This window comes from Poromitra crassiceps (genome assembly GCF_964638095.1).
Source record: "Poromitra crassiceps genome assembly, chromosome: 20".
Classification (NCBI taxonomy): domain Eukaryota; kingdom Metazoa; phylum Chordata; class Actinopteri; order Beryciformes; family Melamphaidae; genus Poromitra; species Poromitra crassiceps.
In genome coordinates, this window is record NC_139637.1 from 11,333,654 (window position 1) to 11,358,764 (window position 25,111).

Here is a 25,111-nt window from a genome sequence, read left to right on the forward strand (position 1 = left end):
GTGTCGTTTGAAGAAAAAATGTGGGAGGAGTAGGGTTTAATTAGTTTTACAGTTTTTGCAGTTTTGCGGTCTTTAGACTTCATAATTGGCCATAGGTTGCAGCGTACAAAAGTTTCTCCTCATTTGGGCACACATTTTGGTGAAAGTGGCAAAGCCATAGCCCATATGCCTGATTTGTTATGAATTTTCAAAGTTTGAAACTTTAGACGGTCGCTGTAGCGCCACCATCAGGACTATAGGCGCCAACTTCACGTCAACTTAGTTTGGCATGGGACTGGACCTTTGTGCAAAGTTTGGTTTATATTCATGCATGGGAAGTCTGACTTCCTGGGAGAAGAAGAAGAATAATACAGGCAAATACAAGCAGTGGCCCTGCCGCTTCGCTGGCCCGGCCACTAATAATACAGGCAAATACAAGCAGTGGCCCTGCCGCTTCGCTGGCCCGGCCACTAATAATACAGGCAAATACAAGCAGTGGCCCTGCCGCTTCGCTGGCCCGGCCACTAATAATAATTATAGCTGCTGCGCAGCAATGGGTCGTGGCCGGGCAGGTCTCAAGTCTTTTAGCTATAGTCCAAGTCACGTCTCAAGTCTTTAGTCACAAGTCCAAGTCAAGTCTCAAGTCTCTTATGGATGAGCTTTCTATCATCTGCTGCATGCAATCCAGTCTGCTTAGAACACTGCAGTTCATGACAGGGCTGGGGCAGAAGGCAGAGCTGATGTTATGGAGAGGAAGGCTGAGCGATTTATAGATGACATCATCAGTGATGTCACAAAACTGATGACATCACTGATGACATCATGAGTGATCAGTGGAGATTCAAGCTTTATTTAGCAAGAATTTGCATTAAAGTACCATTTACAGTAAAACATTTTGATGCACTGTGGGCTCAATTTTTGATCTATCAAAAATCTGTTTGATACTTTTGTGGAGGACAGTCTATCGATGCAGATGCTGGAGTTTGGTGTCGTTTGAAGAAAAAATGTGGGAGGAGTATGCTAGGTGTTGATGAGGAATTAATCCATGATGAAATAGGCATAGCCTACTTAATTAATAGTAACTCATATATGACTCAGTGTGTTCATCAAACATACCTTTCATTAGTTGATGATGCGGTAAGCATCAATTAATGGCTTAATTCATCATGAGTTAAGCATCAATTAATGCACATGTGTGCACCAGTATTGTAAAGTGTTACCAGAGTGTTCTACCCCGCTGCTACTGTGAACAGGATCTCCATATCAAACATGGAGGAGAGGAGTTCCATTCAATTCCATTTATTGTTCTCCATGTGGACATTTGTCTTTGGCTTCACAGGTTTGCTTGCACACATGCAAGTCACAATACATCTCAAACACCACAATACACAATATACACAACACACGAAACGACAGAATACATAATATACACAACACAGGAAACAACAGAATACATCATACAACAAAGAACAAGATGCACAATACAGACAGGGATAACGGACATGGTTCTAAATCTGGATGATGTTTATGAATTTAGCAGATTTATTGCGTTTGGTATGAAAGATGTTTTGTAGATGTTCTTGGTTGCTGCAGGAACTCTGTAGCGTCTTCCCGACGGCAGTTTTGTGAACTCTGTGAAAAGGGGATTTACAGGATCAGACACAATTTGTCTGGCTTTTCGTGCCACTCTTTCCCAATAATTTTACTCGCCATGTTTGTAATTCGGGAGAAATATTTCTGTTCTTAGCCTCTAGATTCCCATACCATGTACACATGTCAAAGGTCAAAACACTTTCAATAAGACTCCTGCAGACAGTCTCCAGAATAGCTTTGCTTATTTTGTATGAATCCAATTTCCTGATTAGATCAAATGCATTGTTTTTTTTAAAGATGTATTCTGTGTTGGCTGTGAAACTTAGATTGCATTAAAAAAAGGTTCCTAAGTATTTAAACTCTTCTACTGTTTTAACAGGCTGGTCATCAAACAAAACAGGTGTAAAATCATGACCTGCATTGCGGTGACTCACAATAACCAGCTCCCTAGTCTTCTTTTTTTTTTAAGATTATTTTTGGGGCATTTTGCCTTTATTGATTTTTATATAGGACAGTAGGCAGGGAGAGAGAGAGAGGGGATGACATGTGGCAAGGGACCGCAGGTTCGAACCCGGGTCGGCCGCGTGAAGGGTATGCGTGCTACCAGGTGAGCTATGAAATATGTAGATTGATTAGCTGTGTCCCCTGTCTTCATAAGGCCAGCTAGCATCATCATCATCAGCATATTTATACAATTGGCAGATTGCATTCATATACTGTAATGTACATTGCATTATTGTACAAAGAAAATGAAACAGAAGAAAGGACGCAACCTTTTTATTCAGGATAACTGTCTCAGAAGTGATACCACTGAAGCTCACTCTCTGTGGGCGATCTGAGAGGAACTGGTATGATATGGCAATGTTGATGTCACAAAGCCTTTTCATCAAAGTGTGTTTCTGCATACAATTGAAAGCAGAACTAAAATCTATAAATAAAAGTCTGGCAGAACTGTTAGGCTAGATGTTTACTGATGCTATTCATTACGTCTCCAGCACCTCGGCCTCTTCTTATATGCAAACTGAAATGGGTCGAACCATTCACTAAGGCCATGTTCAGACTAGGAGACCAAATCTGATTTGTGAACTTTAGTGACCTATTAATGATTCTATCCAGATTGGTTTTATGAGTCTGGACGCTCCAAATCTGATTTGTGTCACTTGTCCCAAACCACATATGGAGGTAGTTTCCAGTCTGCTTTCGACTGATGTGACTTTAGAGCCCAGCCGTCACAGCGCTGGTCGAAAGCTCTGTAAAAAATAATGTCACCAGCACAGACTTTGGATGAAAAGAGGCATTTATGAGCAGCGTCAACAAGCTTTCTAACCCCAAAGTCGAGAAGCTATGAACCCTTCTGCTCAAGTAGGTGGCTTTCAAATGTTTCTGTGACACTTGCAAATACGTGCGTATCGCTGATCTAGACAGCTTCGGAGTGTATTGACGTGACTCGGACACCGCTTAGACAACAACTGACGTTTATTCACCAACCCGGATGTATATACATTCTTATACGTCATCATGACGTCATACACACTGTCGACGCTACGCATATTCACACAATATGTTGCATCCCCCTTCTTAAGATTATTTTTTTCACAACAGTAATTTACCAAATAATGTCTCTAGTTATGCCCTTATTACAGTGCAATAACAATGCAATAAACAACAAAATCTTAACTTCTTGCACTGTATTCTACTTCATCTTCCATATTAACAGATTTTTTTTGTTCTCGCGTTCAAACTTTTTTTTTCTTTTTCTTTTATTATTGAACAATAAATTATTTTATTTCACCTTTGAACCTGTAACATGTGACCTTATGATAGACTATATGAGATTGTACACCTAGGGCCCTATTCTCCCACAGGCCTTCGGTGCTAAAATGGGCCTTAACCGCAAAAAAACGTGCCTTGCGCCTGTTTTGGGACGATATCAATATGGCTTTACGCTGCCAAATGCGCTTTAGGCCGAATGGGCGTGGCGCAGTCCCAGAATGGGCCAAAGTTGGCGTGTCGGCCTTAAATATCGGCGTACTGATATCTTCGCACCTGCCGTAAATTTAGCGCTTTGCGCCTTTGAAAACCAGGCCTATTCAGTGTGCCAGTGCTCTTCTGCCTCTCCCCTGTCACCCTTCTCTGTCTCTCTCTGAAACCAGGCCTATTAGTCTAGTAGGAACGGGGGGTCCCCGCGCACCCGAAAGATATATTTTTCTAACATAGATTTTTGTACTCCTCAAGGTGTCTAATAAACAAATTTTGTTGTTACCCCATTGAAATAGTGTCCCATGGGTCCGTTTGGCGGCCATCTTTGCGGGCATATTGCGATGTCTGATGAAAATGGATAAGGGTCATAACTTTTGAACTAGACGTCATACAGAGACAAATGACACCACTTTTCTGTATGATTTCTGCATGAGGAATTGATTGAGAGGGTTGTTTTAATGATTTTAACAGGTTTGGTATAGTAAAACTCAAAAAAATTTACTCTCAAAATCTTGCAAAAAAAATCTATCTACATATTAGTCCATGGGCCAGAAGGGTTGGGAATAATGCTCATATTGATTTTTGGCAAGGTATACATCTCTAGAGTTAGAAAATATGTGAGAGCATTGCACCAATGGTAGCTTGGTGCAAAGCTTAGTGTGTTATCACTCGATTTATAACACCATGCAAAACATAATAGTTGTGGGACTTTTAGGGACATTTGAGGCTAAGTTCATGCAAATCAAGTCTAAAAGCACCAGATTTTGCCCAGAATTAGCCCAGGGCATGCTCTAACAATTGAGCCAGAGTGCCGGAGCCGGTGACCCCCGGGGTCACCATGGTGGCCAGATCCAATATGACCACTGTCCGAAAAAGATTTTGGCTATAACTTTTGAAAGAGATGAGCTAGAAATACAGACTTGGTGTCTGTATATTTTCACGCCAACAGAAGTGAATATAAAGTTATGGAATATTACAGTAATCATGTACAGTAAATATGGACAGAGCTTCATAATCAATTATACAGATACTATGATAAATATAGAACTACTAAATATATAATGATGACATGGGAGACTTTTCCCAAGGATCTTTCATGTGATGCTGACACAACACAAACAAACATAAGGAGAGTCTCAGCTACAATAACAAAGTGATAGAGTGCTTCCCAAAGATTTATTGTAGGAAAAGACATCTCACTCCAGTAGATATATGAGAATCTAACACTCAGAAAACCTTAAAGCAGATAACATCTTGAAGCAGTTGATGTGATTTCACAGATGAAGTTAAAGGACAGAAGTCTTTCATCTGACTCAGTTTGAGGAAGTTAGTCGCTGGGAAAGAATCATGTCACACAGGAAGGCGAAGCCTCAAGTCACAAATACATTCGACTCGAGTGACACTCAGATACACGTCATGTGACATACATGTGCTGTATGTCATGCTACATATGTGTGCTGTATGTCATGCTATATGTCTCAGTACATACACTATGTGCCTACATCACATTATGTCACACACATTTTCACTGCCAACTCCATCAGGACTTTTCCCCCAAATTTGTTCGACGTCTACTTTTTGAGGCTTATAATTAGTCACATAAGACCCTAAATTACATAGTTGGAAGGTTTTGGTGCATTTTGCTCACCAGGGTCTTTAAGTTCCTCCACCAATTTGAAAATGTTGCTGCATTTGGTTATGATTAGGCAACTAAAACAAGTTGGTTAAGGTTAGGGTTATACTTTGGGTTAAGTATGTGCCATGATGTATATCACATTAGCATAGTACATAGACAACAGTATATGTATATCACCAAACATGTATGTGCTGTAGATCATATGTGTCACAGCACATGTGCAGTGTTTCACAGAAGGCTTGAAGCAGAAACAGCGGCTCTTCCTCTCCAGCAGGTGGCAGCACTGAAAACAAAAGAAAGCAGGTTGAGTTCCCCGCTGACTTTTTCTTCCAGGAGACAAACAACAGGACTCCTACTATCAATGATTCCTACCTCAGTTAGTGGGAACCAGAACCCGACCTGAATTAACACAAGAGAAGAAGAGACTGCTGTTATTTAGTCATTATTACGTTATTGTTCTGTAAAGTCTGAAGTGGTCTGAACTGGTCTCAAGTGATCTGAACTGGTCTGAAGTGGTCTGAAGTGGTCTAGTGCAGTGGTTCTCAAAGTTTCTCACATGAAGGACACCTAAACTAACAAAGATTAGACCACGGACCCCCATTTGATAGGATTTTGTCCCACCGTCCCCCATATGATAATAAGATTGATTGATGTTTTATTACAGAAAGTGTATAAAACCCATGACCAAAATAATTAATTGTGTTACTTATGAATGGAATTATAGTGCAAACAAATTACCCCCCTTTTGGCTGGGGACCCCCTGGAACCCTCCCAAGGACCTTTGGGGGTCCCCGAACCCCATTTGAGAACCACTGGTATAGTGGACTGACCTTGGGCTTAATACATCTTGAATCTCTCTTGGGCCTTCCACCTGTAGAAGATGAATCCAGCCAGAGCAAAGATGAGACCCAGAGCCAGTCCCGAGGCTCCGATGGCCATCTCGTTTCTCTCAGACTCAGGCATGGAGGGATCTGTGGAGACATTGAGATGGTTGATTTCAGACAGTCCAGTGTAACTCAATCTGACTGGCTTGTTCAAGGAGGAGTGTTTTAGCTGGTGACTGTGTGGACACGGCTCAGTCACATGATTCACTTTTATTACTGTGATGACTTCACACCTCAGCCCCACTGAGTGCTTTGATTTTGTAAAATAACTCACACATTCCACTAGAGGGACAAGAGGTGGACTGATAACTTTACCTGTAGTCCAATTATATGAAGAGGGCTGTATTTTACAGGGTGATAGTAACGTGGAACAGTCTTCCAGGTGATGTTTCTTACATCAAAGGAAAGGCTGGTTTTAAAAGGAAACTTAGACTCCACATACACTCATACATACATACATACAGTACATACATACATACATACATACATACATACATACACTCATACATACATACATACATACATACATACATACATACATACATACATACATACTGTACATACATATGTGTATATATACACTCATACATAAAATACAATTTTATTTGGCAGGCTAGCTTGAGTACTTGCGGACCTTGCTACATCTGGTTCTAAATTATCTTTTATCTTGTTTTATTCTCTCTTTTTCTCATGTCATACATGTTTTTTGTGATACATGTTTTTTAGTATATTCTTGCAAGGATGAGGTTAGGCGCGCTTCCACCCGAGACAGCCCAACAGGCTGGTCCGGTGCTCTCAGAGAATGGGCAAGTATAAACTTGAAAAAAACACTTTAGGTCCAAAAAAAAAACCAAAGTAGGCCACTGGAGCACACGGATCCTTTTTGAAAAACTTTATTGAAAAACTAACGTTTCGACGCCATGCGTCTTCATCAGAGTTGTGACAACAACAACTCTGATGAAGACGCATGGCGTCGAAACGTTAGTTTTTCAATAAAGTTTTTCAAAAAGGATCCGTGTGCTCCAGTGGCCTACTTTGGGTTTTTTTGGACCTAAAGTGTTTTAGTATATTCTATTTGTGTATTTTTTCTTATGTGATACATGTTTTGTGTATTGTGTATTCTATTGCATTGTCTGTTATGTAATGTAGCCTATATATTTTCTTTGACCCCAGGAAGACTAGCGGTCGTGTAGGCGTCAGCTAATGTGGATCTGTTTTAATAAACAAATAAACAAATACTGATCAGTAATATCTGATCACTGATATGACAGATTAGGATGAATAATAGGATTATTAATTATAAGTGTTATAGTGACACAGTAATGTCACACAGTACAATCCAATGGGAGGCTAAAGAAGGGTGATATGCCAGAATCTGACCTGCATGCACTACATGAGTCTCTGATTAAAGTGTCACAGTTACAAATACAGAGGCATTTAACTTTCAAATTCTTTGTAGTGACGTTAACTTTGATGCCGTTAGACCCCCTAGTGGCGACAGGTGGTAGACCCGGTGTGGCTGGTGTTGATGAGGGAAACAACACTGGTGTCAAAATGGTAGCCTCCTGTGACAACTCTTAGTGAGTGTGCAGCAGTGATACTCAACTTGTGGCCCGGGGGCCAGATGCAGCCCGTGATACGGTGCCAAGTGGCCCCCTGGCCATTTTCTAATTCACAATGAAAACTATAAAGTTCGACTGAGCTCCAGATAAATTCTCAAATATCACCACCTGCTCACCACCCAGGTACTTCAATGTACTATTCTAACTTAACTTAACCTATCCTGTGGCTGTGTGCACCAAATTGTCAGACTAAACTCCGGCTGACACCCCAAATACCTACAATCCGCTAGTTAGTTAGTTGAGTATCCCTGGTGTACAGTATGAAGAACCAAGATGACAAGACACACAGGCAGACAGGCAGACAGACAGGCAGGCATGCAGACAGACAGACAGACAGACAGACAGACAGGCAGACAAACAGGCAGACAGACATACAGGCTGGCAGGCAGGCAGGCAGGCAGGCATGCAGACAGACAGACAGACAGACAGGAAGGCAGACAGACAGGCAGGCAGACAGACAGACAGACAGGAAGGCAGACAAACAGGTAGGCAGGCATGCAGACAGACAGACAGACAGACAGACAGACGGACGGACGGACAGACAGACAGACAGACAGACAGACAGACAGGCAGACAGACAGACAGAGAGACAGACAGACAGACAGACAGAGAGGCAGACAGACAGACAGACAGACAGACAGACAGACAGACAGACAGACAGACAGACAGACAGACAGACAGACAGACAGGTAGTTACCCCAGTCCTTGATCACAGGCTCGAACAGGCTGGGGTGCTTCACGATGCAGGAGATCTTCTCTCCAGACCTGTTCAACACACACACACACACACACACACACACACACACACACACACACACACACACACACACACACACACACACACACACACACACACACACACACACACACACACACACACACACACACACACACACATTCTGCTGGAAGTATAAACATATATTGTTGCCACCGATGGAATATGATCATGGTCGGTCGCAGCAACCACCATAAATCTCTGTATTATAAACTGCCCTTAATAACTAACAAACTAAATCATCACAGATTAATAAAATAAATTGCACATTTCTCTCTAGAAATGTATCAAAACACATTTTAATTCCGAAACTCTCTTCGGACATTGCATTTCCACTGGTACTCGATGGAATGTCCTGAAACACCTGAGTGTGTACTCCAGCGGATCTGGACTCACCTGGGGGTGTACTCCAGATGGATCTAGACCAGTGGTGACCAATTTGGGGCGCTCTGTTTGTTTTGGCCCGCCACGGATTTGGGAGGTTTTTTTTTCTTTCTTTTTTTTAACTCCCCCCCCCCCCCCCCCGATTTTTTTTTATCCCATATTTTATCCCCCATTAGTGCTAACTTCATTTATTTATCCTGGTTGCTACTCCATTCTCTGCCGATCTGGGGAGAGCCGAAACTGGCTCCATGCTTCCTCCAAGACATGGGCAGTTAGCCAGCCGCTTCTTTTCACCTGCCAGGGGAAGCTTAACCGGTAGGACATAGCACGTGGGAGGTTCACGCTATTCCAACCAGTTCCCCTCCCTCTGAACAGGCGCCTTCAACGACCAGAGGAGGAACCACATTAGCAACCAGGATATTGCATGTTTTTGTCAAATTGTCATGGCAAATTGTTTACAAAAGATGGACAATAAAGCTGATTTTCAAAGTACCTTGAGGATTTTTCAAGTTGTGAATTAAGTCAAATTTCTCTCTTGATTACAAAGGTGAAAAATACAACTGTTTTTAACGGGGTGTTTACTGATTAAATGTTTAAGTTGTTGATGTTTTTTTAAATATATATAACCACCAATTGCAAACTATTACAATTACCAAACAGATAAAAAGTAGATTATTATATTGAAATGTTATTTTAGATTTAGAATGTTAGAATTTTCTATAAAACACAATACATTTTAATGTAATTCCACAACGTTTATTTTTGGCCCTCGGCCCTCCACCCAGATTGAGTTTTGGCCCTTCATGAGAAAGAATTTGGGCACCCCTGATCTAGACTCACCTGGATGTCTACCCTACAGTGATTTATAAACACCTGGGTGTCTAGCCTACATGTGGATCTGGACTCACCTGGGTGTGTACTCCAGGTGGATCTGGACTCACAAAGGTGGATCTGCACTCACCTGGGTGTGTACTCCAGGTAGGAGTGGAACTGGGAGTACCAATCGCCGTCGACCATCTCTTCAGTGGAAGAGACATCAGAGGTGACTTCCTCGTCGTCTCTCAGCCAAGTCACATCGATTTGTTTTGGGTAGAAGTCGTAGGCGCTGCACATCAGCATGGCTGTGTGTCTCCCACCATCGGGCGTCACTGACCTCAGCGTGACAGAGGGTTTCACTGCAGGACACAGTGTTAGTGTTATCATCTTCATCATCATCTTCATCATCATCATCATCATCATCATCATCATCATCATCATTATTATTATTATTCTTGTTGTTCTTATTATTATTAATGTTGTTGTTGGTGGTAGTAATAGTAGTAACTGCAGTAGTATTACACAGAAACAGTACACTAATATCATAATAATACTCCTAGTTGCAGCATCAGTGCTTTGCCCCCAGATGGCGTCACTGAGCTCCGTCTGGTTCAGAGTTTATCCGAACCAGAATCAGAATCACTTTTATTGCCACACTATGCAAAATTACATAGGGAATTTGTCTTTAATGACAAAATGAATTTAAATTGTGAAGACATTTGATATAGGCTATAGACATTTAATTTTCCTGTAATCATATTTACATTTTTCTTTCAAGTGAATATTTCCATAGATGCATACTGTCAAAAATATTTCAATGTGGTGAATTGTAGACACAATTTTACATTTTATGATGACTGATCAATAGATAAGCTATAAACCAATACAGATGTTTAATCGAAGCTTGACAGCAGATACACGCATAGAACGATTTCATATAGACTGCATCTACATGTGAAAAAAACTCAAAATGAAACAGTAAAAACATTTAAATCTGACGGAAAGGTTTGTAAGTGTGGAAATGTAGAATGAAAGTAGTTGTTTATGTGTTAATGTGTTTATTATTATGACTGAGATTAATTTGATGTGTTTATTGTAGAGAGCAGCAGCTCACCTGTCTTAGACAGAACAACTCGGTAGTCAATGTCAGCGTTGGGTTTGCAGAAGCTGTACTTGGCCTGCGTCCTCATCCTGATCTCTGCAGGATCGTTGTTAAAGGCCTCTGCGGTCTTCAGCCCATGCTCAGTGTAGCCGACAAACTTCCCCACACTGCTGCTGAACCTGACGTCCTCAACCTTGTTGTAATAGTGAGAGTAAATGTACTCTATGTCCTTCAGCTCAGTGGAGTTGAACACACAACGGCTCACCGTATATTCCTCAAATCCATCTGGAGATCAAAGACAAAGTCTGTTTAGTCTCACAGATGTAAATATAATTTATATTCCAACTGAAGAGTATTATCTCTGAGCTAGTTATTGATCAGTTCAGGTATTGATGTATTGATCCTACCTGCTCCATACAGACTGATGAAGAAGAGGGAGAAGAGCAGAACAGATGAAGCCATGTCCCTCTTTTGAGTTCACTAACTGACAGACTCAACCTGAGTCCTGCTATAAAAACCAATGTAGGAGCCACACACTGGTCACATGACCAGCATCACCTGTTGCCAGGCAGACAGTCCGGCCTAAAGGCTGCTGGTGGCAGAGAGTAGCCTGGTATCTAGACCCATATGAATCACAGTTGTCACTCTTCATACATCTGGACCTATGCCCATGCACAATGTTTTGGGGCTTTTTGGTGGTCCAGGGGGGTCCACTCAGTCCGGTCTCAGTGCACTTGGGTCAGGAGAAATCCAGGTTCAGGCAGATCCATACAGGGTACTTACAGGGTACAAGGTGTTGTTCCCTGTAGTGGACCAATTATGTACTTACAGGGTACTTACGGGGTACAAGTTGTTGTACCCCGTACTTACAGGTCAAGGTGTTGTTCCCTGTAGTCACTACAGTGTAGTGGACCAATTATGTACTTACAGTTTACTTATGGGGTACAAGGTGTTGTACCCTGTATTTACAGGGTACTTATAGGGTACAGGGTGTTTTTCCCTGTACTGGACCAAATATGTACTTACAGGGTACTTAAGGGGTACAATGTGTTGTACCCCATACTTACAGGGTACAAGGTGTTTTTCCCTGTACTGGACCAAATATGTACTTACAGGGTACTGTTGGGGATTACATTCTCTTATGGAACTATACATTAGATAAGAATATGACTTAACAGTTCTCTCCAGGTTGAAACACATTTTGACCTGTCCTGATCAAAGGCAGTCTACTCAGGAACCAGGCTGATCTAATCAGGAGCCCCCTCCTCACATCCTGAGATCAGTCAGAGGGCCAGACTAAATCTAATCAGCACCAAGATGCTGATTAAGTCATCCCTCAGGTGACTTCACACCTCTGAATGGTTCAAAGCACAGCTCACCACAGGTGGGGTCGCTCCCTCCCAGTCCTCAGACTGAAAGGAGCCGGGCCACCCCTCCCCTCGAGGGATCGGGGGGGGCCCTAAGGACACTCCCTCCCTCTTAGCAAAAGAGGGTTCGGTCGAACCTTCTAACCAGACGCCATTGGCCAATCAGGTGTACGCCCACGTCCACCGATTGGTCAAACTACCACAACAAAACCGCTGCACACAGCAGAGTTCAACGAGCTACCAGAAGTTTCCAGGAGCCTCGAGAGGTCTTCAAGTCTCCATCCAGCTTCACCCGTCTTCACGGGGAGGGGGGGGGGGAAAGGGGGGGGGAGGCAGACCGTGATGGAACCCTCCACGGCTCGCTCCCTCCTTTCCTTCCCCTCCAGAGGAGAGAGTTTGGGGTTTGGGTAAGCGCTGGGACCCGCCGCCGCCCAACCTCTCTCTCTCCTGAAGATCCGGGCATGAACCAACCAAGCTGAACGACCAAACACACCGGCATTCTGACTCAGTCTAAACCCAGCTCGTTTTATTTTGTTTAGTTAATAGTAAGTCGCAGGGAGACAAGCTCGTTTGTGCCGTTAACCAGCCTAAGTGGCTTGCGTAAATACTGGAATAGTTCTACTTAATTCCAGTATAGATATTACCCGCTAGTTTTAGTAAGTCGCAAGGAGAGAAACTCGTTTGCGCGTTTTAACCAGTGTCAGAGGTTTGTCAACGCCGCCCCACAGGGCAACCAGGAGAAAAGCCGAAAGCCCACACGAAGCGCACCGCGGCCTGAATCGAATCGGCCGCTGGGGTCCTCGAGGATCCACGCTGTTACCTTGGTTCCACGACGGAGCCCGGAGGACATTCCACTCCTCCGAGTGGAATGACGTGAGACCTTCTGGTTAAATTACCTGGGCAGAGTTGTGGTTAGATACAATTGAAATGCATTATCATGTATGTTGATTACAGTATCATGTATGTTGATGTACAATGTTTCGCACACTGTTGAATGATCTAGACGCCTAAAGGTGTTGTAGGCAGCGCTGATGAGCGCCAAGTTCGGACGAACTTGGCAGCCATCTGCGGCCACTTCCCTCTCTCTCTCTCCCTCTCACTCCCCCACTCTCTCGTCTTCCCAGCTGAGCCCGTTCTAGCCGGTCAACCGGAAGGGCTAAGCTCGGAACGGTCTGGAGGTCTCAGGACTCCCACCCGCTAGAATACAGTTAAGCTGAATTAGAGAGTTTGATTAGTCACTCACACAGAGTGACTTAGGCTAAACTGTCCCCTTTTTGGCTGACCCAGTCAGTCTAACCCGGTCTGACCAGGTCAACCCTTTCCTAAATTTGGCAGAACCGCCATTTTGAAAAAGAGGCGGTCTACACACGATCAGCCCTCATAACTCATATAATGTTTATTCATATTAGTTGTTAGCTATAGATGTGGTAGATTATTAGTTGTAGAATAAATGTGATGAACTGATATTTTAATCATTGTGTTATTGGCCATTGATACTGTGATTGATTAAATCTTTTTATTACATAATTCTATGAATCTTGGTTATTATTCATGAGGTATTTTATCTGTGGAAATCTGTGACAGAAGCTTACGGACTTTGACCCTTCAATTAACTGTACAATGTACATTATATCATTATGAGACTGATATGACAATTTGTTTTGGTGTCTGAAATAGTCATAACTTGACTTTTAGACAGGTCTGTAGCCTTAACTACAGTGGTGCCCCGAATCTTACAGAGAATACAATATTTTCTGTCAAATCTAATACATTTATGAATATTAATAATTCATAATTATTAATAATCATATTTCACAACCAAACCAGCTCCTACGAGCACAACAGTACTTATAGGGTACAAGGTGTTTTTCCCTGTACTGGACCAAATATGTACTTACAGGGTACTTAAGCGGTACAATGTGTTGTACCCCATACTTACAGGGTCCAAGGTGTTGTTCCCTGTACTGGACCAATTATGTACTTACAGGGTACTTACGGGGTACAAGGTGTTGTACCCTATATTTACAGGGTACTTATGGGGTACAAGGTGTTTTTCCCTGTACTGGACCAAATATGTACTTACAGGGTAGGCCTACTCAAGGGGTACAAGGTGTTGTACCCCGTACTTACAGGGTACTTACAAGGTGTTGTTCCCTGTACCACCCTTTAGGATGCATTCAGGTCCACTGCAAAAATTGCACTGATTGAAAACTCACGGTTACATGCTGACTGTTGCTGCTTCCCACTGTCCACTTCATGACAAAGGTAATAGCTTCAGTTCTTATCAATCTAAGTTCTTTGGTGCAGAATTGTCGAAGTAGTTCGAGGATTGACACAGACAGAAAGCAATCAGTTGGGACTGAAAAATATGTCACCGAATCAGCTAGGCAATCTAATAGTAGGGCGCTTTGGAGGGGTCCACGCGCACCCCCCTTAATTTTTTTTCTAGTCTGGATTTTTGGCATCCATAGGACCTCTAAAATAAAGATTTTCATGATACCAAGAAAAAAAACAGTCCAAAATGTGTTTTTTTTCATTGTTTTATTTACTCCTATGCGGGATTGCCGGCAGGAACGCCGGTGAGACTGTCTTTCAGAGGCTGTGGCATGCTTAAGGTTATCTATTCATATTATAGGGACAGACAGACAGACACACAGACAGACAGACAGACAGACAGCCAGACAGACAGACAGCCAGACAGACAGACAGCCAGACAGACACACACAGACAGACAGACACACAGACGGTCAGACAGACAGACAGACAGCCAGACAGACATACAGACAGACAAACAGACAGACGGTCAGACAGACAGCCAGACAGACAGACAGACAGACAGGCAGACAGAGATACAGACAGACAGACAGACAGATAGACAGACAGACAGACAGACAGACAGACAGACAGACAGACAGACAGACAGACAGACAGACAGACAGACAGACAGACAGACGGTCAGTCAGACAGACAGACATACAGAGTCTGTAGACAGACAGACAGACAGACAGCCAGACAGCCAGACAGCCAGACAGACAGCCAGACAGACGGTCAGACAGACAGACAGACAGACAGACAGGAAGACAGACAGACAGGCGGGCAGGCTGACAGAGACAGACAGGAACGCAGGTAGACAGACAGTCAGACAGCCAGACAGGAAGGCAGGTAGACAGACAGGCAGGCAGACAGGTAGACAGACAAGACAAGCAGGTAGACAGACAGGCAGGCAGACACAGTGGCGTGTCCAGACTTTTTTTACCAGGGTGGCACAAGTGGGGCACAGACTTACGAAGGGGTGGCCACGGCGCCACCCGCAAGGGCGGTGCAGAAGAAAATTTTACGTTTTTTGGACTTTTAGCAAAAAAACCACGCACTCGCTCGCACTGTGCACGCACACGGCACACGTCAGAATAGCGTTAATTTACCATGTTCGTCCCAACTAGACTACCGGTACATATATCTACTTTAATTAGTAACATTACAGTGTCTTACGTTCCTGTGTTTAAAGCATAATTTAAGAGAAATAGACCCATCAATCACACAGAGTAGCACCATACAAATGTAATATAAAGCTTCCCAGTTCTACACACATAATTGACAAGTTTCAACTTTAGTTGCAATGTCTGGCAATTAACCACAATTCCATTGACATCAAGGCAATATCAAGATAACTGTTTAGGTTACTAAAGATAAATCTATTAGGATTTGACAGTATATACATACAGTACGCACACATACAGCTGGGGGCTCCTGCTGTCAAGCTGCTGTCTTGACTCATCTGACTGACAAGGAGGAGAGCTTGTTGCTGCTCTCTCCTGCAGCTCTGACTGTAACTGACTGGTAGCAGTGCTGCTGGCTGCTCTGTCCTGCTGTGCAGTTTTTAATTTCTTTGTTTTGATGGAGAAGAAATCCTCTATGTTCTGATTTCTTTTCATACTGTAATAGTCACATGAATACATACTGTATGTCACTTTTATATATCTCTTGCACAATAGATGTCCTTGTGCATGCATGGATACATTTGACATGCTCACATCAGGCCTACAAAGTTACACAAGACAGATTTACCTAGCTAGCATTAGCATTGACAACCAAACAATGACTGACGACAGGTTTGCTCATGTTAGCAACTAGCAAGCTGAGATGAAAACACACCTGCTGCACCACATTATCACGTAGCCTAGCACACAGGTGTATTGTCCATTTACCCTGTTAGTAGCAGGCTTAGTTTTAAAGACAGGGTGAAGTTTCAAGTCTACCGTAACATGTCATGATATTTTTTTTAGCGAGGGTGCTTAATTTCAAAGTGAAAATCTCTGTGTTTGTTGGCAGGTAATGTATGTTGTCTTTCTTTAAACCACTGGCACAGTAGCTATGTCATGTGTATCAAAAAGTCTACTCACACATGCCACAATAAATAAATAGCATATAGAACACTGATGCGGAAATATACCATGGAGGGACAGCGCTTGTGCCATATCCTAATGTTATGATACCCAGTATTGATATGTAGGATAATGTTGCCCGGCCCTGTGTGTGCATGCGTGTGTCTGTGTGTGTCCGTGCGTGTGTGTGTGTACGGGGCTCTGGTGGGTATGCTGTCTAAAAATGAAACTATGATTTCTGTTCCCTGTTTATTCCAATCTCCAGACGAAAACATCCGTTTCTATAGTAAAGTTGAGTCAAATGTATATCTGAAACCCTCCTGTCTGTGTCGTCAAACTTCCTCTTTCCTTGCAGTGTTCCATCGAAAATCCCCAGATTCTCTGAAATGTATCTGATCAATTCTCTAAAATTAGGGTCACCAAAATCACATGATTCTCGTGTTAAGGTAAACATGTTGACATGTTTCCTTTGTACTGACAAATTAAGTAAAATGTTAACATTATGTGTGTCTCTGATAGAAGTAAGGGTTATAGTAAATGTTAACAAAAGGCTAATCTGCTTGCTGGCTTATAGACTGTACAGTCCATGTTTTTATCGAGAAGGCCGGAATTGGGTGGCATTCGCCATGTTGAGGTTTACCAGAAACTTATAGCAAAAGCCTGGGGTTTTCCATCAAGTCTTATAAGATATGAAAGTTTTGCATGAAATGTGGGAGCATGCATGTTTGTGGAGAAGCAATGTCACATCTGAAAGTGTAAAAGTCTCCAGTTCCTGATTTAAGAGGCAGTGTCACATCTGGAAGTGAAAGCTTCCAGTTCCGGAGAACATCAGCCCTCCCCAACTGGAAAAATAGGAAAGGAGAAGTTGACTGACGGGAAATCATCGTCAGAAGACAGAGGACCACCCACTTTTGTAATTGCTTATTAACACGTTCACTGCCGTGGACGAGTTAACTCGTCAAAAAAAAAAACCTTTTACATATCCTATAAAAATATGGGAGCCACCGAACGTGTATAACCCATTCCACCGGCCCACTAAGTGGCGACAGTGCTCTCCAGACTAGAGAAAGCTGAGCAAAAACAGCAGGAAAAAGCGTGAGGAATCCATTCTCATGAGAATGGATTGGCGAAAACGCTTTCGCGCTGGGAGCTGGCGCACAACGGTGGGGGATTCCAAAAATAGACTCTGGGTGCAACACACTTTGAAACACGCAGCAGAAAGCCCAGAATCGCACGCAGCTTCATCCCAGCTCACAACCAAAACCCCAGAAACGAACGAGCCCGATCCAGACTCGCCCGACGAGCGGCCGCCAGGCAGCACAGACAGGCAGCAGAGACTCACATGTGACACACGCTGCAGAGCCACCAGAGACACACCCACGGAGGGAGGAGTTTGCGGGGTGCTGTGGGGGTGCTGTTATATTGGAGGAAATTACTGTTCAGAACTATTGTTTAGATGTCTGATGTCTCACTGATGCCAAAAATAAATGGTTAAAGTGACTGTTCTGCCTGTTCTATCGAATTTCACAAAAAGGCATTTATCTCAGCTTTCCTTTTCAGATGCTGAAACCATGCTGTATTCAACTGCTAATGCCTACATAACTACTAACTCTACAAACTAACTATTTTAGACAGAGAAAGCACACATTCTATTAGTTCTTTTGAGATATTTTGTGTTCACAAAGTCCTAGCAGAAAATAATCCTCGGCTCTTGAAAGATGAGCCAGAATCCTCAAAAAAACCCTTGGCAGAAGCAACCTACTGTATTGGAAAAACTGTTGGCAGTGAATGTGTTAAGAGGGTCTGTGGCTATGGAAAAGGGTCAATCTCTGATGGCCGATTGATACCAGGAGAGGAGTTGACCCAGACAGGGCCGTAGCCAGAGTTCTGAAATAGGGGAGGTCCAGCAAGGGGGGGTGGATTCGGCGGCGCCCTAGCGGGCGCCGCCGAAAAAAAATTGAGTTTTTTTTTTTTCCTTTTTAAGCCATATTTAGAGTAATATATCATTTTAAATCAACATTAGGATTATACTGTTGTGATGTCATTATTCAGTATATTCTCTTTCATGTCACCACCTGCTCAGCTCTCCTGTCAACATAATTGTAACTAACAAACACAAACTGTTTTAGCCAAATTCATATCAAAATGACACCTACAAACACAGGTACACAACCCAAGCCGTACACAACACACAAAGTCATCATCGATAATAAAAAAAACATACAGAGGGACATTTATTTATTCCTGATAGGAACGATTGAAAAATAAAATAAAATATATTATGTTGTTTTTACCTTTACACCACCTCTTTTTGTTACTTATTGGGTCATGAAACTGAAACCATGCATATAGCCACCTGCATACCTGACTTCGGGAGCTTGGCAATTGGCATCATGCATGATTAGCCAGTAGCATCCCAACGTGTCACACAGGTAACATTACTTAAGAGACAGACTAGACACTTACTTTCTTGGTTGTTGCTAAAAAATCTGTCAGTGTCACTCACTGTCTGTCGTTCACTCGCTCACTGTCTCGCAGCTCGCTCACCTTCAATTATCTCGCCAGGCAGACAGACAGTCATCACTCACCACCAGGGGCGGACTGGGATCATAATTCAGGCCGGGCATTAGATACCAAGCAGGCCAGGCCGATACGGGCCGACGCGCGTGAAAAAATTTGGGGCGTTTGAAGCTCAATTTGGGCCGTTTGAAGCCCAATTTGGGCCGTTTGAAGCCAGATTTGAGCCGTTTGAAGCCCTATTTGGGTCGTTTAATGCCAGATTTGGGCCGTTTGAAGCCCAATTTGGGCCAAGTCCAATTTTACAATGAGATGCACCCACTTTAAACCTGAATAAAGTAATAAAACCACTAGTAAACCAGTAGGCGGCGCCTGGCCTGCTGTTCAGTGAGTGGCCTGGCCTGGCCTGCAAAAAAAAAAAAAAAAAAAAAAAAAAAAAAAAAAAAAAAAATTTTGGCAGGCTGAAATATTAGGGGAGGTCCGGACCTCCCCGTCCTCATAGCTAGCTACGGCCCTGGACCCAGATCTGTGTATTGTATTGAGCTTTTATATTCAATGTCTGTTGTCAATTAATTCTCAGAAATAAATGTCAGATATACTGTAACAAATTGTCTCACTCTATTTTACTTCATCATTCCATGGGACGCACCGGGAAGGCAGAGTAGAGATTGGCTAAACTAACCTTCTGATAACTTATGCCTTGTACCAGAAAAAAACCTTCCTGAATCAACACACCTGGTCCATGTAGCCGCCAGGAATCAGACAGAGGACGCTTCACTTCGTCACACACACACACACACACACACACACACACACACACACACACGACATTGGTTTAGCGTTAAGTTGTTTGCTGCTCAGCTGCGCCAAATCCTCAAATCAAGATCTTCTTCTCTGGGCTTTCGGCAGGCTAGACACTACTATGGCTCATTACGCCTCTCAGGTTTAAGACTGGATTGCGCCTATACACGGAAGCTTGGTTTACTGACTGTGCAGAGAGCCAATCATATGGGGTGGCACCTGGGGTGGCCAATCAGATTCGAGGGGTGGCCCATGCCACCCCAGGCCACTCCCTAGACACGCCACTGGAGACAGACAAAGAGACAGGCAGGCAGGCAGGCAAACAGGCAGGGAGATGGAGACAGACATGTTAATATCACAATATAAATGAGAGTTTTATGCTGATGATAAATCATTGATTTGTTCTGATTGATCAATCAAAGTATCAATACACACTGGATACCACTCCAAAAAAAAAGGACAACATTGACTCAACTCCCGTCTGAGAGACAGTTTATTTTTTTCATAATAGGATGATCTCTTCACCACACTGCTCAGTCACATGAACTCCATGGACTGACTGTTGTGTTGATGTGTGTGTGTGTGAGCGTGCAACCAATCATGTGTGATGACAGACAACAGCATGAGTGACAGTCACAAACGAAGCAGCATTTTCATGCATTTTAATAACAGACAACCTAAAGGCAGAATGTAAGGTAAATATATCATATCTTATTAAGCAGGGTTTACTATGTTGTTGCATGTTATGTTTTTACATTATTTCAAGTACCAAACAGGCGAATGTAAAATTATGGTATTCTGGAAATTATAAGCTTTAGTAGGCTATAATTAATTGAATAATGTATGATACTATGCACACATACCAATCATAAGTCAAAACATTACTAATTTACTGAATGATAAAGCCAGAAAGGGCCAGTATAGGATATTAACTGAAGAGCCATTTGAGAGTCCAAAGAGCCGGCTCTCATTACTGAGCTGAGCTAAATGATCTGAATCACTAAAAAGAGACAGAATTCTCATCATGAGTGAAAACACAACTGGAGGTATAATAAAGTTTACAGAGTATGCTAATGAGCCTCTTCACTCTGATTGGGTAGGCTGGTGTAAACAAACAAAGTCATAAATTGTAGGTATAAATATTTGAGAGAAAATCATTGATTCAACTGTATAGTAAAACTCTGTGGTGGGGACAAGGCGGAAATGGTGAAATTTCAACATAAAACAGTGTAAGGAGTAAAATCTTCTGCACACCTAAATGACAGGTGCGTCAGAGGAGGGAAAACCGGACTGGATCAAAAGAGAATAACTCCCACACACTGTCTCCAAATGCAAAAAGTTTATTTAATTTAAGTTAATAACGTTTTTGGTCCTAAGAGCTTAAGAATTCTTCAGAATCTAAAGAAGGTCTTAGGACCGAAACGTTATTCTGTCTAATAAACTTTTTGCATTTGGAGACAGTGTGCGGGAGTTATTCTCTTTTGAACATAAAACAGTGTAAAAGTAGATTAAAAAAATATTCAGAGAGAATAATAAAGTCTAGGTGAGTAATAAAGCATACTAAGCAATGATAACAAAAACAACATGAAAAAAAGTATTAAAAATGCATCCCAGGGACATGAAAGTGCCTGAAATAAAATAATCACCCACATGTGCGAGGCAGAAATGAGCACACAATATTTCTAGCATTATGTAATTTAATGAAAGTATGTAGGCTAAAATAGGCTACTCAGAGTGCGTTCATAAATTCAATCTGATGTTCTAAACATCTGTCTAGACCTATGGTCTAGACTAAAATGAGAGGGCGGCTGTTCAAAGAAATTCAATGCTTTATGAACGGTCCATTTTGAGTGCACTCTGGTGCTCAGAGTGACTGTTTACGAATGCACCCATAATAAAAGCAGTGATTGACTATTCAGTCCAAATGCCACAATAACTTTGCTATTTCAAAGTTAAACAGTGGAAATGTAAATATTTATTACTAAAAAGAACAAACAGATAAAAAAGTTTAATTGATTTGTTTGTGTGAAAGTTAAGTGAGGTGAATCAGTACAGATCCACACAGCAGAGAGAAGCAGTATAAAACCAGTATGACAGAAAGCAGTCTGTTAACTCCTGCAGCTCCTTCGGTCTGCCTCACATCATCAATAACTGATCAATAACTAATCAGTTGCATTCGATTCCTTTGATGAAGAAGAAGGTTCCTGTGGCCACGCCCAGTAGAGCCACGGTCAGACCCAGTACACAAAACACCTCAGGTCCGATCCCCGGCTGCTCCTGCTCCACATCTGAGGAGGAACCAAACACATGAACACACAGGAAGACAGCATCACTTGATAGTTTTGGTTGTTGTTAGCTAGGCTAACTGCAGTTTTGGCTAGCTAACAGATAAAGGTGCCTCACCCCAGATCTGGGTCAGCGGCTGGCTCAAGGCTTGGTGCTCCACAGAACAGCTGTAGATGTCTCCAAGCTGTGGGATGAAGCTCAGCCTGGCGACCTGGCTGAAGGTGCCATCTTTGTTGGGGTAGGGGACGTTGAGGCTGGTTCCTTCAGTCACGTTCACATCGTTCCTGGTCCAGTAGACCTTGACAGGAGCAGGGTAGAACCCAGTCACATGGGAGATGAGGTGGTTCTCCACTCCCAGCTCCACATCATCTCTGGTGTAGATGAAGCTGTGAGGAGCATCTGTAGGGTACAACAATACGAGGGATCAGCCGAGCAGCATTTTGGTAAACAAACCGCGTCACTGGGGGAAAATGGCCCCAGTGCTCACTCTAGCCCCGGCTGTGCGGTTTACATTGTAAAAACTGTGACAGTTCACACAACTTTAACACGACATGCATATATTATACACCAAACTCTTGAGCTACTTCTGCTCTCACTCAGAATGTCAAAATAGAAGCGATGTCATGTATCTTTTTTGAGGCATTAACGTTTGTTTGGCACAACTTTACCAGTTAACTGCTGCGGGCTTCTGCATTTCTGGGGGATTTGTTGTTGTTGTGACGTCACGCTGATTTGTCCTATACAACATCATATCATCATATATCATCATATAACATCATATATATATATATATATATATATATATATATATATATATATATAGTCTATATATAGACTTCTTTTATTTAAGTTGCATAGATATGGCGTTCGCCATATCTATGCAACTTAAAGGGGGACTAACCCCCCAGATATGTATCAGAACAGTGATTTAAAGATTAAAAGAAGTCTATTCTGACAACCTGGTGTGCGCTGGACTCTACTGCTATATATATATATATATATATATATATATATATATATATATATATATATATATATATATATATATATATATATATATATATATATATATATTATATTATTGTTGTATGGCCTGGCTGAGGTTAAACCCTTTAATTTAAGGGGAAACGGACGTTTTATCCAGGTGAATGTGTGTGTGTGTGTGTGTGTGTGTGTGTGTGTGTGTGTGTGTGTGTGTGTGTGTGTGTGTGTGTGTGTGTCCGGTGCAAAACTCGGCATAACACCTGGACAAATGCTCAAGGCACGCGCAAACAGGTGCGCAAGCGTAAATAGGGGATGTCGCCCGAAGATTTACAAAGTGCTTCACACACAATCAAAAGTAGCCTAAACAGCCTAATAATATAATACAGTAGCTACAATGAGAAATAAGAACAATCATCAGACAAAAACAATCAACATAGATCTGTAAAAAGGCTTTCCAGATGGGTTTTTAGAGATCACTTAAAGTGATTGTATATTTCTGACAGTAATGTAAAACACCTGCAGTCCAAGGCTGGATTAACCATAGGGCAACCGGGGCAGGTGCCCCGGGGCCCTCGGGGTGAAGGGGCCCTCCAAAAAAAAAAAAAAAAAAAAAAAATTCCGGAGGGCTCATGTTGGGCTCCACAGAACTATGACACAAATCTAAGACCAATCAGGACAAAATAAAATGTGTTTCCAAGAAGATTAAGTCTGATGATTTAGTCTCATTGGATGCCTGTGGGCAAGTGGTGACCAGGGGCGCGGGAAGTGGGGGTGCTTGTGGTGCTGCGGCACCCTCTGCTGTTTTGTATTGGAAATGTAATGTCAATTATTTTTTCATCATTGTAAAGCCACAGCACAGTGAAGAGGATATTAATGTGAAGATTAGCCTCTTCCTTTTGCTCTCAGAGTGCATCAGATTCATGCATTTTACTTTAAAATGTACAAAATTTCTTTGTCGGAACGGAATAATAACATAACAGTATAATACTAATGTTAATTTAAAATGAGATATTCCTCTAAATATGGCGAAAAAACATCCAAACATCCGGACGATGGGTAGGGGGCCCCCTGGGAGCTTCAGTGCCCCGGGGCCCCTGGGGGTGTTAATCTGGCTCTGCTGCAGTCCTTCCTTATCTGTAGTTTAAATTGTTGAAGACAGTGGTAAATTAAGCTTTGTCATGTTTCCTTACCGAGTTGCAGAGGAGGGTTCTTGTAGGCACGCCGATCTTCTTGCAGGCTTTGTATGCAGAAGTAGTGATTACCCAGAGCCGTCTCATAAGCTTCTGGGAAGGTCATATCCTCTGCAAACTTGGGCAGAGAGTTAACTCCTTTCCTGTTGATGAAGTCTGCGTACCATTGCTCTTCACCATCCAGTCCATACATCTCCTCTCCATCAGTTTCTGAACAGCCAGTGATCACAATCTCCTCATGTACAGCTGAGATGACACAAGATGAAAAACAAAATGTCAAACTTCTTCACATCCAGAATCACAGAGTGGATTTATTTTTCACATCCTCACGTCACGTTAAAGAGTTTGTCTGTTTATTGTTTTTATATTAAAACAACCGTTTAATAATTAATAAGAGTGAAAAGTGTCTTTCCTCATAGGTGCAGAAAACGTTAAATATCTCCACTGAATCTAAATGTCTCTCTGGTTCAGAAGGAGCTCAGTTCAAATGATTTTCACATCAACAGAACATTGGAGTGAGTGTGAGACTAAATGTGAGGAACAGACGTGTGATGTACTTACTGTATGCTGTGACACCAAGGAGACATGAGAGGAAGACGAGGGTCTGTGAGCTCTTCATCTTCACAACACAACTTAGCACCGTGTCGACTTCACACTGACTGCTGCAAACTGAAGTAAACACAAGGAACAGCGTTGTCTTACACGCAGCTCCACCAATCACATGAAAGCTTTGACTTGCATCATCAGTCTCCAGGTAGACACAGTTGAGAAATGCTGAGAAATGAAGTGATGATGGAGAATAACACTCACATA

At 42.4% G+C, this 25,111-nt stretch overlaps 2 protein-coding genes across 4 annotated transcripts in view; both read right to left on the reverse strand.

Moving 5' to 3' along the window:
- LOC310794591 (rano class II histocompatibility antigen, B alpha chain-like) overlaps positions 1-24,955 on the reverse strand; it is a 117,143-nt gene extending 92,188 nt beyond the window's left edge. Inside the window, exons 1-4 of one of the 2 annotated variants that reach the window (XR_014553574.1) lie at positions 24,860-24,955; positions 24,299-24,544; positions 22,242-22,523; positions 20,458-22,126 (exon numbers count right to left, since the gene is read on the reverse strand). Coding sequence is in view for 1 of the 2 variants with exons in the window: in XM_083656575.1 (XP_083512701.1) it covers positions 22,005-22,126; positions 22,242-22,523; positions 24,299-24,544; positions 24,860-24,917 (708 nt within the window). In the remaining variant the exon portion in view is untranslated. Of the gene's footprint in view, positions 1-20,331; positions 22,127-22,241; positions 22,524-24,298; positions 24,545-24,859 lie in introns of those variants that run through there. The other variant, XM_083656575.1, reaches the window with a different exon arrangement.
- On the reverse strand, positions 5,009-11,279 carry LOC310794584 (H-2 class II histocompatibility antigen, E-S beta chain-like). 2 transcript variants are annotated; one of them, XM_083656562.1, is made up of 7 exons: positions 11,179-11,279; positions 10,784-11,056; positions 9,815-10,028; positions 8,392-8,459; positions 6,019-6,159; positions 5,561-5,587; positions 5,009-5,471 (listed from the first exon to the last, which is right to left on the reverse strand). In XM_083656562.1, the coding sequence occupies exons 1-5, from the start codon at positions 11,231-11,233 to the stop codon at positions 6,026-6,028; spliced, it is 744 nt and encodes a 247-aa protein (XP_083512688.1). In that variant the 5' UTR covers positions 11,234-11,279; the 3' UTR covers positions 5,009-5,471; positions 5,561-5,587; positions 6,019-6,025. The 2 variants fall into 2 exon arrangements, with proteins under 2 accessions (XP_083512688.1, XP_083512689.1); XM_083656563.1 differs by lacking the exon at positions 5,561-5,587.
- Positions 24,956-25,111: the final 156 nt, after the last annotated feature.